This window comes from Dermacentor albipictus, chromosome 1 (genome assembly GCF_038994185.2).
Source record: "Dermacentor albipictus isolate Rhodes 1998 colony chromosome 1, USDA_Dalb.pri_finalv2, whole genome shotgun sequence".
Classification (NCBI taxonomy): domain Eukaryota; kingdom Metazoa; phylum Arthropoda; class Arachnida; order Ixodida; family Ixodidae; genus Dermacentor; species Dermacentor albipictus.
The window spans coordinates 507,656,526-507,675,031 of record NC_091821.1 but is presented as its reverse complement, the minus strand read 5'-3'; the positions used below and the strand labels follow the sequence as shown (position 1 = coordinate 507,675,031).

Here is an 18,506-nt window from a genome sequence, read left to right as displayed (position 1 = left end):
AAAACTAGGTCAAACATGTGGCAACATTTAGGCGTATGAAACGGTGGGAAAAGAGCAGTCATAAGTATGTGCATTCCGCACTGCAACCAAATTGAAAGCAATCAACAATGGTAAGGTATTCTTTCTGGGAACAAAGAATGTTTGTAATTTAAAAAAAGAGAAATGAACGCTGAACTATTTTTTTAGTACTTCTTGTCAAAGCCTCAGTGCCATCACATAAATGTGACACCACGAATTCAATTTTTTTTTTTTCGTGCTTGGGCTGTTTTTGTGCCAGATAAGTTTAAACAATATCCTAGGTTGAGCCTGTGGCTCATTCAGAATGCAGTGTAGATTTGTAATGAAAAACTGTTAACCATACGGCCACGCAAATGCTGTTAAAATCTATAATGCCTTGACAAGCCAGTGCAAGGACCTTCACGGCAGTGTCGTCAACCAGATTTTGTTTTTTGTGCCTTTTCTGCCTTACCAAGCTTCCTTCTCAAAGTATAGGAAGCTTTTTGCCATTTCTAAAGTGAAATATATATTAATACTGCTTAATCTAACAATTTTTTTTAGTGTAAATTTCAAAGTAAATATTGCTGCATTATCTTTGGCGTGTCGAAATCCTCCATTGACGCTCCCAACGAACCAGAATTTACTTGACGTTCACGTCTATGGTGTCCCTTCGACGGCATTAATAGATACTGGAGCCCAGGTGTACATAATGAGTTGTAACCTCCATCGTCGACTGAAAAAGGTTCTCACGCCTCCTACTACATGAGCGGTACGCGTGGCCAGTGGCAGCACTGTTTATGTCACTGGAACGTGTACTTCCCGTATAAGTATCGCTGAACACCATGTTCCTGTTCTTTTTACAGAGCTGACCAATTGTCTCCATGACCTAATCCTCGGACTCGACTATCTTACGGAGCATTCAGCTTTGATCGACTGTTCTGCCAGTACCTTATGCCTCGAACTTCCCCTACTCCCGCATGCCGAACAACTTTAGTATGACCGCCTTCATCCACCTGCCACCTAAAGCCTCGACTTTCGTTGATTTGCATTCGTTTTTTCCTGTTCCCGATGGTGATTACGTCGCCACGCCTGTTCCTGATGTCCTTTTGATGTGCAATATTACTGTGCCCCATTCCATCGCCATTGTTGCCGATAACCGGACATGGCTCCCCGTCGTCAATTTTGGCCCGACAAAGAAAGTTCTACCCCAAGGCATATCGGTTGCAACGCTGCGTGCTATCAGCGATGACCACGTCACGACGTTTTCCGTAGATGTCTGCTCAGATTCTTCACCATGTCCACAGGATGCTATTTGCCCTGACGCAACATTTCATCCCATGATTGCTGCGGACCTATTGCCTGGACAAGCAGCAGCTCTGTGTTGCCTTTTGTTTTCCTACCCCGACATCTCCGACCTCAGCACTCACCAATTGGGCCAGACTTCAACTGTTAAGCATCACATAACTACTGGTTATGCTAGTCGTATTCATGAATGGCCATATCGACTTTCTGCTTCGGAGCGTAAGGTATCGGCCGTATAAACTTGCAAACATTCGCTTGAGCACAAACTGAGCAGCGAGAACACAGCAGGCACAAAGGCATGAGCCGCCGTCGACTCGGCCCACGACACAGATTGATTTGAAGATAGGGCGTGCCGTGGCCGCGCAAGCGCAGTTGCTGCCAAAGGCCAAAGTAAAACGTCGTGCCACTCCTTCCCTTCCCTACCCCTGGCACCATGCGTGCGAAGGAAGACGGCATGTTTTGTCCCCGCTTCTGTCCCTTGTACGCGAGAGATTGAGCTGCGATCGTCGGCACCCCTCGGGCGCGGTTGTGCAATATGCAGTTGCTGCCAGAGTACAACGCTGCTGCCCCCCTTCCCCCTGCCCCCTTTCGGGCCCTTTTGCACGACAAAATACAGCACTGAGATTGAAGCACAATTGTTGTTTCCCTCGCATGCTTTCATTGACACCTACACCATGCAGTGCGTGGTGGCAACGACGACAATGGCAAAAATGATCCTGGAGCGTCCATACAATTGGTATCGCAATAAAAGTAGGATACACAGTATGATTCGGCATCCGACACAGCGCTGGACCCAAATGCACCCACCGGACACCATATTAGACGCCGAGTCGTACCGTGTGTCTCCCACTTCTCGATAGCAAGTTATGGGTGCCAATTATTATGCGAGAAAAAGAAAAAACAAACTTCTTGATTGGAAAAGTGGGGGCTGCGTTCATTATGCCAGTCCATTCATTAGGTGAGTAAATACGGCATGTATGTATCTACCTATGTATCTATGCATGTTTGTATCTAACCGTTTTACTGCCTAGCTGGTTAAATGGGCAGTCTGTGGTCAAATGGGAGGTACATCAGGATGTTGTACTAAGGTAAAAGGGTTCAAAACTAACCATTGGACAAACTAGGGTCACAGAGTATGTGCCAGTGTGTACATATGTGGACACAGCAGCACCGCCGTGACGATGTCGCATGACGTGCCGCTGTTCACGCAGCTTCTCTGCGCGTGCCTTAGTTTCATCGCTGGAGGCGCTGCGAAACCCTTCGACACTGGAAACATCACGCTTCCTTACGATGCTGGCGTGCCGTGACACTTCTGCGTGGGCGGATACTTCGGCCCGTTTGCTGACCTCACCGGTATTCAGGGGCATCGACACGTGGATTTTCTTTTCGGCTCACCATCTGGGGGCACGATGACGTCAGGACACATGCCCAGAAGGGATCAGCTGTATGCTATAAAAGCATGCCCACCGCCTACCAGCTTCAGTGGACATGGCAGCACTGCCGTGACGATGTTGCCTGACGTGCCGCTGTTCATGCAGGTTGGTGACCGAAAAAATGGCTTCCATAGTGATGTTCTTGGTCTTATAGTGCTGCCATGTCCACAGGCTGTCGTTGACTGTATATGCGACTGTTTATATATTGCGGGCCTGTTGTTGAGTCTCTCTGGGGACATGGAGAAAAATCCAGGAACAATAACAGAAGTAATGTGCAGGGAAATGCTCCAAAACCAGAAAGACATTTTGTCTAAACTCACTGCGGTTCAAGACAAGCAGGACTCGTTTGAAACATGAATCCTAGACATGCAGAACCGGCTTCTTGTAATCGAGAGTAAGGTACAAAGCTTAGACGAGACTCGGAACAGGCTCGCAACTCTTGAAGGAATTGTAGCTGACCACAGCATTGAAACATCTACTCTGGTCAAACATCTGGATGATCTGGATAATCGTTCACGACGAAATAATCTTATCATTAGAGGAATTAAGGAAGAGGACCATGAAGATGAAGAGACCCTATTAAGCAAAGTAAAAGACGAAATCTTCAGCACTACTTTGAAAGTGAATGTATCTTCTATTGAACGGATTCATAGGTTAGGCAAGAAGATTTCTGGTAAAACTCGACCAGTCATCCTGAGGGTGGCAGACTATAGGGATAAAATGAAAGTTTTGCAGAACTGCACAAAACTGAAAAACACGGATTACAGCGTAAGCGAAGATTTCTCTAAAAGAGTACAGGGAATAAGAAAAAAGCTATGGGGCCTTGGCAAGTGAGGAGAAGGCAGGAAAGAAGGTAAAGCTGCTTTTTGATAAATTAAAAATAAACAATACGCTGTACAGCTGGAATGAAGAACGTGAGGAGAGGTGCAAACTGTGAACTCAGACAGGAGCAAGTGATAACGGACGCATGCAGGGCCAACATGCTGGTTTCAAAATAATCGACGTAAATACAAGAAGCATGGTAAACAAAGTGCATGCGCTTGAAGCTCTAGTTATTGATCACGCTCCTGACATCGCTGTAATCACTGAAACCTGGTTGCATAAAAATATACTCGATAGCGAAATCGCGCCACCCGGATATTCGCTGGTTAGGAGGGATCGAGATGGAAGAGCCGGAGGCCTGGCCGTTTTGGTGAAACGAAATATCATATTTTCCACTTTAGAAGTACCAGGAAATATTGAGGCTATATGGATTACTACAAAATTGAATAATCGCACTGTATTCATTGGAGCGGTATACAGGCCTCCGAACTCCCCAGTAGAACGCATTATGCTGCTAAGAGAATTCTTGGAAACGCACGTGAAAGAGCAAGATAGCATACTGTTACTAGGTGATTTTAATCTCCCGGCTATTGATTGGTATTAATATGTAGCCGGAGACACAGATGTTACATCTCCTGAGTTGTTTTTGGATTTAATATATTCCTACAATTTAACCCAGCTCGTTAACCAATATACTAGGATGTGCGCAACAAGGTCATCTGTACTTGATCTTATATTAATCTCAAATGCATTGACACCGCATGTGATTGACTGTCTTGTTGATGAAGGGCTATCTGACCACAAAATGGTTATTCTGTCCTTGAACATGTCATCGTACCCTCTGCACCAGGATTCAAGCATCCAATATCTAAACTTTCAAGCTGCTGACGATGTTAGTGTCTTGGATTACCTTGAAAGGTCGTTTGATAACCTTATGTCTGTTTATGACTCCAATGGTGGCACTGATGATCTCTGGGACTTTTTTTCCGAGGTTACGATGCATTGCATTATGCGATTTATCCCTATAGGCATCAAAAAATGTAAACGAAATAACCCATGGATTACAAGGGAAATAATACATGTCAAACGGAGGATAAAAAGGAAACGAAAAGCTTGTTCTCGAGATCCTAGTGCCCAAAACAAGACTTTGCTTTATAACATGAGGCTCGACTTAAACCGTCTGATCAAGGAATCCAAGGAGAGATTCTTTAATGTAACACTGAAAAATTTCCTTCATCACGCACCTAGCAAATTTTGGAGATATGTGAACTCTTCTAAAAAACAACACAAAGACGAGGATGAAAGGATTAACCAAGAACAAACAGAAAATTTCCATTCCTTTTTTTCCTCCGTGTTCACGAATGATGATGGCACACTTCCGTACTTTCATAACACCTCTGACCGCCCTTCAGCATCTGACCTTCTCATCAACGAGGCAGGAGTCCTGAACCTTCTTCTGCGCATTAACATTAAGAAATCCCCCGGCCCCGATGGCATCCCGAATGAGTTCCTATATAGATATGCTCCGTGGGTTGCTAAGTATCTTACCACAGTCTTTCAATCTTCGCTCACCCAGGGAACATTTCCTACAGCCTGGAAGCAAGCTAAAATAATTCCAGTTTACAAAAGTGGGAGCACATCTGAGGTAGAAAACTAAGTCTATTTCTCTTACCAGTACCTGCTCCAAACTACTTGAGCATATAGTTTGTAAACATCTGTCAAATTACCTGGGAGCTTACAAGTTATTATCACCAGCACAACATGGTTTTCGCAAGAGGTTGTCTACAATAACGCAGCTTGTTCAAACGGTTCACGATCTTACAGAAACATTAAATTGCCGAGGACCGGCCGACCTAATTTTTTTAGACTTTGCCAAAGCGTTCGACAAAGTATCACATCCTAAACGCCTCTTAAAATGAATGAAATATTTAGAAATCCAAATATTGCCAAGTGGCTTAAATCCTACCTTCAGTCTTGTGAGCAGTATGTTGAAATAAATAAAATTAAATCCATGCCCAAACCAGTTTTGTCTGCAGTACCCCAAAGGCAGTGTCCTGGGTCCTCTTTTATTTCTTATACTGTATTTATTAATGATTTGCCTTCTGATATAACTGTTCCACTAAGGTTGTTTGCAGACGACTGCATCATTTACAATAGGATCAAATCTTTAAGTGACCAGTTAGAAGTTAACAATTTACAAAAAATATTAAAATGGTGTAATGAATGGCAAATGTCACTGAACCCAGTAAAATAAGTTTGTATGACCATAACAAGAAAGAAGGTGACTTTGCGGTACAAATACAGCATAGGTCCACAGGAACTAAAAAAAGTAACAGAATATAAATATCTAGGACTAATATTTACTCAAGATTTGAGATGGAATGTGCATATCAATCAGGTGTGTAGCAGGGCAAATAAAGTCTTATGGGGTTTCAGGCGAAGACTGTAGAGCGCAACTCCTGAAGTGAAAAGCTTGGCATATAAGGTATTAGTAAGGCCAATTATTGAATACGCTAAGATTGTATGGGACCCACACACTGTAACCAACCGTCATAAATTGGACAGAGTTCAACGACTCGCCTCCAGATTCATATTTAATAAGTATCAGCACGTGCACTCTCCTACTGAACTATGCAGACATGCAAACCTCTCCGCTTTAGAACTAAGGACTAAGTTTGACCGACTGCAATTTTTATACCTAATTGTTCAAAACCAGGTTAAACTTAATTTCACTAAATTCTGTATAATTTCCCCAGATCAACGCTACAGACACAAGCACAGTTTATACATACACCCGCCAGTTACACGGAATGATATATTCAACTATAGTTTCTTTCCTAGGGCGATCAAAGAATGGAATGAATTACCCAATACACTTGTCACATGTTCCTCTGTCGGTGCTTTTACTGCTGGTTTGGAGAATCTTATTTTTCCAGATATGACTGCATCATAGCATTTGTTTCTGATGCACATACTGCGAGTGTTTTGTCTTTGATCACTGCATGTCACTTTTTGCAGATACTGCTATTGTATTGTTCTTTGTTCTGTGTGTACCGATATTTTTATCTTTTTTGTTGTATTTCTAACCACTCCTGTAATGGTCCATCCTTGGACTGTGTGGGGATGCGCGACCCTCGCGCCTCCCCTGATGTTTTTCCCGCATAGCACGTCTCCTGTACTCCCGCTTCGCCGCGTGGGCCGCCGCGGTCTGAGTGGTACAAGCGCGGTGCGAGAGGTGGCGCGAGTGTCGAGAGGTGGCGCGAGTGTCGAGAGGTGGCGCGAGTGTCGCGCCGCTGCGAGGTTACTTGGGCGCCGAAAGGAAGGCGCTTGCTCTCTTGGGTTCGAGGCAGGGAGCGGGACGGGCGTGCCGCACGTGCAGCGCGGCTCTTTCCCGGCGGGTCGACGCACGGCGGGTACGTCTCCCGCGTGCGCGCCACCCATGCTTCTGCGAGACCGCCTCGCGTGGCCGCCTTCGAACGCGCCACGATTCGCGTGACTATACACGCGAACAACCAGGCGTTGGGATCCAGCATGGAGCGAACATATTCGCTCGCGAGGACGCGGTGAGTCGGACTTCTAGATTTGTCGCGCGCCCATCGGCATGTTTTGTGGATAGCAACTCGGCTAGCAGGTGTTGATGTATGAAAGGTGCAATAAATGCCCTTGTGATTGTTTGCACTACTGTGTTGTCGTTCCTTTGTCCCAAGAGTACGGTGTGAGAATCCCAGATCAGACCCCACAACTGACAGTATAAATAAAGAAACAAACAAACAAGCTGTTCAACGAACCTCATAAGCGCCGACACGGGTCCCTGTAGATGTGGGACTGTGTAGGCACAGCTGTTCGAAGAAGCCCTTCGACAAGGCCTTGTGTCACTGGCTATGTGCCAGCAGGTGTGTGCCGCATTTCAATGAACGTATTTGATGTCAACTCGGGTAACCAGGCACGTGCTACTAGGAATGTGCCGCACTGCCACGACGGAAAAAGATCGCTTAAATTTCTCCGATGCTGAGTGGAATCGAGCCTGCATAACAGCAACCCGACGCAGTAGCAGGCTGTGCCACAAATACACTGGGTATGTGCCGCTTTCAACAAATGCCTTTCACGCGAATGCTTCAACGAATGCACTGGGTATGTGCCACTCTTCAATGAACCTCTCGCCAACTTGGGGTCACCGAGCATGTGCCACTGAGTGTGCGGCAAATGAGGGAGCAATTCTCAGCATTCGTAGGCACCAGCGTGCTGCGCTTATCGTCTCGAAGGTTGCGCGCTACTAGATGGCACAGCGTGTCGAGAAAGAAGCGTGAGGGAGGAGCCCGGTTGCTGCATGACGCGATTCTCAGGATTCACACGTGCCGGCACACCATGCGTGTTTATTTATGTCGTTATATCAACAATTTCATTATATTGACGTTCAATACAGTGAAAGCTCGTTAATTCGAACTTCAATAATTCGAATTTATGTATAATTCGAACTGTAAGGTTTGGTCCGGCCAAGCTCCACAGAAGTCCATGTATAAAAAAGCCCGTTCATTCGAACGCGAGAAGGTTTCGCTACGGATAATTTGAACTACGCGCCACCGTGCTGGCGGCTTGGCGCCTGACACACGGCCGGAGAAACGCGCCTACTGCCTAAGCACAAGGCTGCGTCGCCTCCGAAACGGAGAGAACGGCGAGAGAAGGCGAAATTGGGAAAAATCTAACCTGCACGGGGTCGGCCAGAAGGCAGCGGCGGCTGCCTCCTCTCCGTTCTACGTTGACCTCCGAGACTTCTTGCCCGTCGCAAATATGGAGGCTTTGCAAATCTTGTGTAGCTGCTAATGTTGTGCGGCAGATGGCGCGGCAAGCACCAAAACACAGCGAATCAAGTGCGTCGCAGCTGCGCTTGCAATCAAGAACCGACGAATTGGGGCCTTCGCCACCTTCACATGTTCAGCGTCTTTGTCTCGGCAGTCTTCATCGGTTGTGCAGGTCTGTTTTCAGCTTAGGGTGTACCGGCCGTCGCGATTCTTGGCGATGGTTTTAAGCCTCGGCTAACATTCGTTTTGGTGGACATCGGTGGTGTGGCACAGTCGGACCCAGAGCTGCGACGATTTGAAAATGGCATCTGCCCGCAGCATACGCTATCACTGCGCCAAAACGCTGCAAGAAAAGAGTGATATCCTGCGGGAAGTGGACGCCGGACTCTTGTCTAAGCAAGAAATTGCGAAGAAGCATGCAATACCGAAAAGCACGCTATCTACTTACATAAAGAATAAGAGAGCTATTGGAGATGCCTTGGCGGCAGAAGTTGCCAACGAAAAAAAGAGGTTGCGGCCCGCAAAGTATCCTGACCTCGAGAAAGCGCTACTGCTTTGGATAAAGGACATGCGTGCTCAGGATATTCCACTGAGTGGCCCTGTGATACTGGCAAAGGCAGCGGACTTTGCCATGCAGCTGGGTTACAGCGACTTTGCTGCTTCAGATGGGTGGCTGCACCGTTTCCGCGAGCGTTACAACCTTGTTTTCCGTGCTGTGTCAGGAGAAGCAAAGGCCATAAACGTTGAAACGTGTGAAGCTTGGCGTTCGGAGGTAATGCAAGGCCACATGGAGAAGTACTCTCCGCAGGACATATTTAATGCGGACGAAAGTGCTTTATTTTTCAAATTGCTGCCTTCCAAAACAATCACATATAAAGATGACAAGTGCACTGGAGGGAAAAGAAGCAAGGAGAGAATAACTGTATTGGTTACAGCGAACATGGCAGGAACTGAAAAGCTGCCGCTTTTAGTGATCGGCAAATCTAAAGGTCCGCATTGCTTCAAGAACATCTGGTCCCTCCCAGTGGACTATGCGGCCAACAGAAAGGCATGGATGACGGGGGAACTGTTCGGACAGTGGCTAGCGAAGATGGACAAAAAGTTTGAGCGTTGTGGCCGGAAAGTCCTCCTGCTTGTTGACAACTGTTTGGCTCATAAGGTCGACGTTGAGACGAAGGCCATTGAGCTAGCCTTCCTTCCACCTAACACTACAGCGGCGCTGCAGCTCATGGACCAAGGCATCATTAAAAATTTGAAATCATTTTACCGGCGCCATCTGTTGCAGCAAATTATTTTGTGTAATAATTATCAGGTGACGCTCCTAAGTGCGCTACACATGCTTGTACGTGCTTGGGAGCAAGTAACTGCGGTTACGATAGCAAATTGCTATAGCCACTGTGGCTCGATTGCTATACCCACTGCGGCTTCGGCGCGCAAGCTCTACAAGGAGGAAACCAGCCACCTGCACTCGGAAATGGCGTTATCGCTCCCATGGCAGACGTTTTGGATGACATCTCGTTTGCTGACTATGTCGACGTGGACGACAATGCAGTGGTGTGTGGTGCGCTGACAGATGAGGACATAATTTCTCAGGTCATAAGCGCTGAACCTGTCGCTGTCAGTGACGACGAGGAGGAGGAAGACGAAGCGCCAGTGCGGCCCTCCGCTGCGGAGGTCATGGCTGGATTGAATGCTGCTCGTCTCTTCTTCGGTTTTGAAGAAGGCGAAGAGGAAGCCTTCCGCCACATTCGCTTGTTAGAGCAAAAAGTGATAGCTGTCGCCTTCAAGGAAAAAAGGCAGACTACGATCACAGACTTTTTCAAGCATTAAATTTCTGACATGCCCTATTGCTTCCAAATCGCAGTGTACTGTTATTCTCCTTCATTTTCATTAGTTCAAACTTTCGTTAATTCGAACTGAAGCGGCTTCCCTTTGCGGTTCGAATTAACGATTTTTTACTGTATACAGTTGAAACTCGATTTAACAAAGTGATGACCATGCTCGAATTATTTCGTTAAATCTGGAAGTACATAAAATTGAGAAAGCGATTGTTCAGTCCTTCGAAATCTGAAATTGTAATGTAGCGACACCCCAAAGCTACCGTGGCATTGTATTTGCCGCTAACTCATGCCTGCATGTGCAAAAAGTCCACGAGGCCGGCCTCAACTGCTTGTGCGTGAAACCGAAAGCAAAAACAAAACAACACACCTTGGTGTTCTGGAGAGAACTGCGAATTTAGTATGTCGCAGTGAAAAAACTCGTGACCTTCGCCTGCATGTGCATTACCAGCAGTGGGCGTACACACTTCTCATAGCCCACAAGCCCTTCCAATGCGTCCTCGGTTCCCTCGTGGGCTCCAGAAAAAACGCCTCATGAGATCGACGACTGCTGAGTCCGTTGTTCAGTGCATGGGCGGTGCAGCCTCGTCAAAATAAAGATAGGCTCGTGACTGGGACGCCCAGATGTTTTAACGCGATTGTGTTAGAGCACACGCTCAAAGAAAAAAACCCGTATGTGTCAAAATTAGAAAGAAATCACCGCTTTGTTACTCATATATTTCAGGAAAGACTTTGTTAAATCAAGTTTGGTGGCCAAGTAAGTTTCGCTAATTGGATTGATGACAACATCACACTCTATGGGTACCTACCGGAGGAACTGAAATTTCTTCATTAGATCAGGAACTTTGTAAAATCAGGTTTAATTAGATCAAGTTTTAACTGTATCTAGAATGAACTGTATAATTGACATCTCAGTATTGCTGCGCAGCAAATAAGAAATGTTTTTCGAAAGACTGTTATGATTTTTTTTTTCCGTTACGTGCTTTTCAAGATGACACAATATGTGACCTCACATGTGCGGTGCAGCCTATGCACCTGTCCTGTGCCTATGTATGTGTGCATATGCTTTCAAATAAAATTCAGTTGCAATTTAGTGGCTTTCCCTTGTGTGTCACACTGCCCCGTCTAAAAAGTTTATGCTTAATTCTCCACACCAGAATGAACCAACTAGCCCAGCAACGAATTCTATTATCACATGACAAGCGCTAATAGATCAGAGTGATGATGCAAGCTCAGCAGTTGTCAAAGGCACACTTTCCTTGTTATCAGCCTCCCTTGCATCCACTTCTGCCATTACACCATTGCTATGCCATCTACATGATTGCATTTTGCTATGGTTTGGACCCCAGTGTCAGTTCTAATAAGATTATTTGCTCTATGTCTGCTGGAATGGCACCCTAGAATGCTGAGGGCTGTTGAAGTGCTTGTCGAACAACTGGAAATCACTATCTTTTGGAGTCTCCAAACATACCTTTCCTCTGGCCTCTTGAGAAGAACAACTTTTTAAGAAACCCCACCCTGTTACATCAACACACAACATTCATTTTCATTAGGAGATTTCCTTTTTTTTTTTGCATACATGATGGTTGGCACGCATGCAGCTCAAGTGCTGCAAGTAAAGTTGAATAATGCCTCTAAATATGAAATGGGCTTTTCAGGAAAAAAGCGGCAAAATTTCTCTAAGGATAGAGCAAAAAAAAGCGAGCATGTGGATGTAAGGAGAGGCAATTGTGAAGGTGTTCACATTGTTAAGATGTGAATGAGGCTTGACTCGTAGAAGTTGCCCCCTTTCTGGGGGGACCACCTGCATGCCCCACTTCGCTTCGCCACACTGGCTCTTCAAGTGTTTTGCACTTGACACAATAAACTTCGGGGCACTTTTTTACTGTTCTATAAAAAATATATCGAAACAATTGAGTTCAATGCAGGTGCATTCAGCTGTATAATGGCTACAGCATGTCCTTCTACACGAACTGTTTTACAAATGTAGTCAGTGTTGACAAGTTCAGTCAAGAAACGCATCGAAAGAGCTCACAGCAGGGCTGGAGGCAACAGCGTCAAACAGGTCTTCCTCTTCTTCCTCTGGCTGCAGGATGAACGGCTGGCAGGCGGCATCGAATAGCCGCAGCCCATCACCAGCAGCCACGCGAGACGGCACCTCTGCTCGGCTGCCGCTCGGCGACCCGGGTGGTGCACTGGTTCTGGGCGGTGGCCTTAGGAACCGCAGCTCCTACATGTCCAAAAGGCACACAGTGAATTGATTTCTTTGTTACGCGCCACAAACCATAATATGACCCAAGTTTTCAAGATACAGTGCAGGCGCAACCGTAGTCCCCCACTGACAGGAGGGAAATAGTGAATAAGCATGACAAGAGTAAGCGAAAACAAAACTTAGTGACGAGCAGGCTCCCAGGTAAAACATACATGTAGTTGCCATTAAAGAAAGCAGGGCTGGCACCGATGCCTTGAAATGAACAGCAGCGCATAGAAGCCAACACATGAATATGCACTCGCCCTTTCAGGGCAAGTGGGTAGGGTAGGCCAATCCTAGTAGTGGTGCACTTTATGAGGCAAGTGGGCCAATACCAGTGACAGTGGTGACAGTTGCACACAGATGCCAGCCAAAATCAGCATTGATGTAACTGGCTGTTGACAGTTCAAGGTGATAGTCAGTGCACTGTTCAAGTTCATCCTGTCCTTTGCATCATTCTTTAACATTTTTGGAAAACGGTGACATCAGCAGAGAAACAAGGCTTCATGATTTTGCACTTTTGGCAACTTGTAGTATGCAATGAAAGCTTCAGTTCACTGAGATGACGAACAGCCAATGCATGCAAAAGTTTCGAGTTTCTAGGATGTGCCAGAGATGCTGACAGACAGAGATAGATGAAGAACAAAACTATGCAAGCAGGTTCATAGTTGTGAAATCAACAGGTGCCGGATAAGTCAAGGCGATTCTGACAATGCCATTCTGACTCTCTGTCATTTGCAATTACAAGAACCTTGCAGTTACAGTGAGCTAGCCACAGTACCAAGCGTCAAATGAGCAGTGCAGGTTTGCTAGCACATAAATGAACATTGAAATTTGTAGTGGTGATTTACGAGGCTACAGCACGATCAATAAACCTATGGGTGCGTGATGCCAGTGCCATCACACTCAGGTGCATTTTGTGTAGCTAGATGAGTAAATCTGCACGCAACGTTTACCAGAGATGCACGCAACGTTTACCAGAGAAACCTTGAAGTTGACCTTAGTCAATCCATGAACATTCACATAAAGCTGACAATCAGATTTCCCACTCATGTACAAGCTTAACCTGAATCTGTCACGCCTGTAAACACACTGCCTGTGTGAGTTTTGCTATGCTCTTCTCTTCGTGTGGCTTATTCGTGCCATCAGCCTTCCCTGTCCACTGTGTGTAAGGAGCCAATCTGTGCGGTGGTAGCACACTGAAGTGATATGAACAAGTGCTTCACCTGCAGCTGGAGAATGGAGAATGAGGGTTTAACAGGCACCAGCTCCCAGCTCTCATTCTCCAGGAACATTCGCAGCTCCTCCATGCAGCTCCTGCAGAGAGGGCATGCTGCTTACTCAGCACTTTCTGTCTCACAGAGCACCATTGGTCATCTAGCATGGCCACTAACAATGCACAATATAAAAAATGCTTCACAGTTGCATGCCAAACTGGCAACCAATACATCAAAGATAGCAAAGTGGTACAGTTAACCCTCGATATAACGAAGTAGGTAAAATCTGCAATTTACTTTGTTATACCGAAATTTCGTTGTATTAAAATTCGACCTTTCATGCAAATAAGTAGTCGCCAATCGATTTTTCTTACAAGGAAAGGGGCTGCAGAATTTTCCTAATTATCAAGCAACAGAAAGAAGCAAATTTGAATGAGAAAGAACTTATTTCGATGAATATGTGAGTCAGCGCCGAATGATATGGTTTCATGCCATGTTGAAAATATCTTCACTTCAGCGGCTCGAATTAAGGGGGGATGAGGGTCATGAAAACTTCTTTTTGTTTCTCAACATATGTTGCTTAAATTTTGTGTGTAGATATCTTGTAGAATGGTGATTTCAAATATGTATTTAGATTTCAAATATCTCACTTGGAAGAAAAGATATGAGAATATACAATAGTCCTAACTATGTAATTTCTTACAGGCCTTTGCAGTAATTTCTCATTAAAATAATGTGTTTTTAAGGGTGTGCAGACATTTCCAAAGAACCACTGCACATTCTAAAGCTGAGCATATACCAATAAAATAATTGTGATTACCACAAATAAGTAGCAAAGTTGGGAAGACAAAACTATGCGGCAGTAATTAGGCTACATTTGATCTAATTAATAATCTACCACATTTAAGAAAAAAACGACAAGCTTTAGAATGTAGCTGTGAGATTATTATAAGAAATGATACCTAGCTCACTGAAATCAGTTGATGCAAACATTATCAAAATTTCTGTAAGGCAAAAGCACTTGACGAAAAAAGAAAGTTGAGAAAATTGCATTTAATGTTTTACTGCCACTACCACTTTTGTCTATTGAACATATGGAAAACCTACCGGCTCTAGCATGTTACCCAGGTGTTGCTGAGCACAAGAACACCAAATTTACTGAAATCAATTCGTTAAAATTTTATCAACCCTTTCACAAGGCAAAGGCACTTGAAGAAAACACACACCCAGGAAGCCACTTTCAAGTTTTCACTTTCAAGCATCGCCCCTCAAACAGAACACCAGCCTCATGATTGGTTGGTTTTGTATTCATGCAATGCTCTTGAAACATGAAACTTTCAGGACACATCTAATCTTGTGTGCTGCTTACAAATATGCAATTAAGTTTTTTCTAAAGTCAATAAAAAAGCAGTTACAATTATTCTTGTGTTAAAAATTTGGCATGTGACTTGCAAAAAATTTACTGCAACGGGATAGCTAAAAGTAAGCAGGTATGCTCCTGGATGTTCAAATACTGCAAGTTGTGGAGTTCTCCTCCATGCTCTTGGGACAAAGGAACGACAACACAGTAGTGCAAACAATCACAAGGGCATTTATTGCACCTTTCATAGATCAATGCCTGCTAGCCGAGTTGCTATCCACAAAACATGCCGATGGGTGCGCGACAAATCTAGAAGTCTGACTTACCGCGACCTGATAGCGAGCGAATATGTTCGCCCCATGCTGGATCCCAACGCCTGGTCAATCGCGCATACTGTCACGTGAACGGTGTCCAAGGCGGCCACGCGAGACGGTCTCACAGAAGCATGGATCGGCGCACGCGCGGCACGGCACGTATGTCCCGCTTGCTTCCCGAACCCAAAGAAAGCAAGCACCTTCCTTCCTCGCCTGTCGGCGGCGTTAGCAGCGCAACACTCGCGCCATCTCTCGCACTGCGCCCCAATCACATCGACCGCCGCGGGCATCATGCAGGCCACGCGGCGAAGCCGCATTACACGAGACGCGCTATGCGGGAAAAACATCGGACGCGCGAGAGTCGCGCATCCCCACAAAGTTAGTACTTGGATGTTTGTATCTGTACCATTGTATCTGTTTAAAGAACAAAATAGAGCTTCATGAACATCAGCGGGTATGGGGGCAGAGAGAGAGAGTGGGCATCCACACTTGCGCATACACACACAAAGCAATAGCTTTTCTTGGAAGGTGCTGGGAGGGGGGGTTACACGACGGGGCGGACTGAAAACATGAAAACGATGCGGCCACTAACCGATGGTAGTCCTTAAAGTAGTTGAAACTTTGTTGTCGCAGAGACTGCTGTAGCTCTTCCGACTGGCTCCCACAAAAGTCTTGCCCAATGTCCATCAACCTATGTTGAACACAGAAAAAAAAAAAAAAACAGATTGTACTCACACGCACTGGTACTAACTCACCACTAGTGTCAGGAGCACTGCCATAGTGGGCAGACAGATGGCCAATCATTGCCAATGCCTATTTCAAGACTATATAAACACTTGTAAATTTCTGGAATTGTTTTGCCAAATCAGTCATTAGTCGGAACATGCCTTAAGGCCTAATAGCAGCAGCATACGCTGGCTCACTCCCAACCACTGTTGTAGCTAATCATGAACCTCAATGAACATTGCTGTTTATGAAACTCAATGTCTATTGCGTCTTGTCTCCTATCACCGGCCTGGGAAAGCAGCTGCACAGTAAACATTATTGGTACCAGAACCAATTTGTGGTCAGACAAGTTTTACTTGTTGACTGTATGCAGCGGGTTGTGTTCTTGCAGACAGACATGACATCTGGCTTGAAAAACCCAATCATCATAATTCACAATGTTACAACTAGCAAATCTTCAATTTAGGAAGAGAAAAAAAGAACATAGTGGGGAAAGTCAGCAAAGTTATTATGTCTTCTTATGTCTTGTCTCTTTTCTGGGCTGGTTTTTAATCATAAAGGCTTACCAAATTTTTGATGTGCTAACAAGCTCCCTTTTTCTTTTTGCTGTCTTTCTTTTTGCTGTTTTTGTAACCTATTCACACAACTTTTTGCAGAAATTAGCAATGTGAGTGAATTTGACCTAAAGAAACATCCATGATACATAGCTACTTCCGAAGCCTTCTAATGACTCTCTCCTGATATATTATTTCTCTCCTGATAGATTGTAAATTGATTGAAGGCCAGTCAGTAAAATGCAGGTAAAACCAAAAAAAGCTGCAATGTGGGGCCAATAGGTTCAGCTCGCAAAGCATGAAAACAATGGAAAAGGAAGTATATGTGTCGTATTTTTCCTTGTATCAGCCACACTTTATTGTGCTGTTTTCCTCATTGTTCCCTGAATTGAACCAGGAAAAACAGAGTGCACTGCTAAAATCAGTTGTTGTATAACAATGTAGTGCCCAGTTCCTGGCATGCAGTGTACTATTATTAGGAGATTAGGTTTTTTTATCATGCAGCAGCCACCAAAGCTATATCACAATTTTGTCAGTGGTACCTCCTTTCTACCACCGCCTCCATTCCCAATACTGGAATTATTAGGTGTGTAAGACCACTGCTTTCTGAATTGCAAGTATCATTACTGAAAAGGAGCCATCGCCATGGCAAACCTAGTGACTCTTGACCAATGCTAGAAAAGCCAGCCAGCAAGCATCATGTAAGATAGATGTAGGTTCATCTGCTTGGAGAGGAGGCAGCAATCAAGTGTGTAGATCAGGTACTGCAATGAAAAGACTGATTAGACACTTTTCAGTTGTTGGCACTATCAAGTTGGGACCACTTATAATATAACCACTTATAAGGCAGAACCAGGTGCAATGCTGTGTTTTCTAAATCCCATTTATCTTCCCCCAGAACTCCACATATATGCATACCGCTTATAATACTGGGGCACGATTGGAGATATTTGTTCAATACGCCTTCTGTTCGGTTGCTGCAACATCACAAAGTTGCAGTATGCAAAATTTGCGAGAACGGGGTGGAGAGAGCAGCCAATCAGCAAGCAGTGAACTCCCCGGAACTTTGCTTCCCTCGTTTGTCATCTGCTCGCAGACAGTATACTACAAAATGAAATGTTTCTCGTCTTCCAATGAACGAAATCTTTATCTAAAAATGAATTTTTTTTTTCTTCTCTGGCTTAAACATGTTTTCAAATAGTAGTAGGTGTGACTACTACAACTTACAACTATTAGTTTCTCTGTGTCATTCCTAGGTGATGTCACACACAGCTAGAAAAAAAAAGGGAAAAGAAATGACGGGAACAGTGGCACACTTTTCAAGAGGCAGCAACAACATTCCAGTGGCTCGCTGGCATCCGTTGATGGGGTTGATTTTGCTGTACAACCAACGCACCATTTACTTCGAGAAATGAAAGCAACGCCGGAATTCGCTTTCTGTCATTTCTTCAAACACGCTTCGCAGCTCCACTCTCTCTTCTTCCTCGTCGAGCAACGCCAGCGCAACAACTGAAGTTCCCAACGGAACCACCATTTTCTCGAATTAAACTATGGATTAGATCCAAACGTGCCATTCCACAGCGGCAGCTGCCGGTTGGATCCAATCCAATCCACCAGACGCGCCATGCGAAGCCCGTCTCGTAACGAGTGTAGGATCGCTCTAAACTTCCCAACTCCTGTCGGGTTCGGCGCCTAGCAGACGATGTGCTCGATTGCACGATGATTGACATGAGCGTGTCGCCATTTTGACGTCACCAAAAACGTGGCTGCACCCCGCGGCTGACGACGTCGGCACGGAGTAGGCCAATTGCGCGCGCCGGTAACCGAACGAACGCGCCGAACAACGATCTCCGATCGCACCCCTGGTTATAATGCAGCTGCTATAACACCCCG

At 45.2% G+C, this 18,506-nt stretch overlaps 1 protein-coding gene across 1 annotated transcript in view; it reads right to left on the bottom strand.

Moving 5' to 3' along the window:
• The window catches only part of Vps50 (vacuolar protein sorting 50), a 199,116-nt gene that overhangs the window by 96,898 nt on the left and 83,712 nt on the right, over nt 1-18,506 (bottom strand). The window contains exons 13-15 of the mRNA XM_065439255.1: nt 15,926-16,024; nt 13,669-13,759; nt 12,227-12,421 (exon numbers count right to left, since the gene is read on the bottom strand). Of these exons, the coding sequence (XP_065295327.1) occupies nt 12,227-12,421; nt 13,669-13,759; nt 15,926-16,024 (385 nt within the window). The remainder of the gene's footprint in view (nt 1-12,226; nt 12,422-13,668; nt 13,760-15,925; nt 16,025-18,506) is intronic.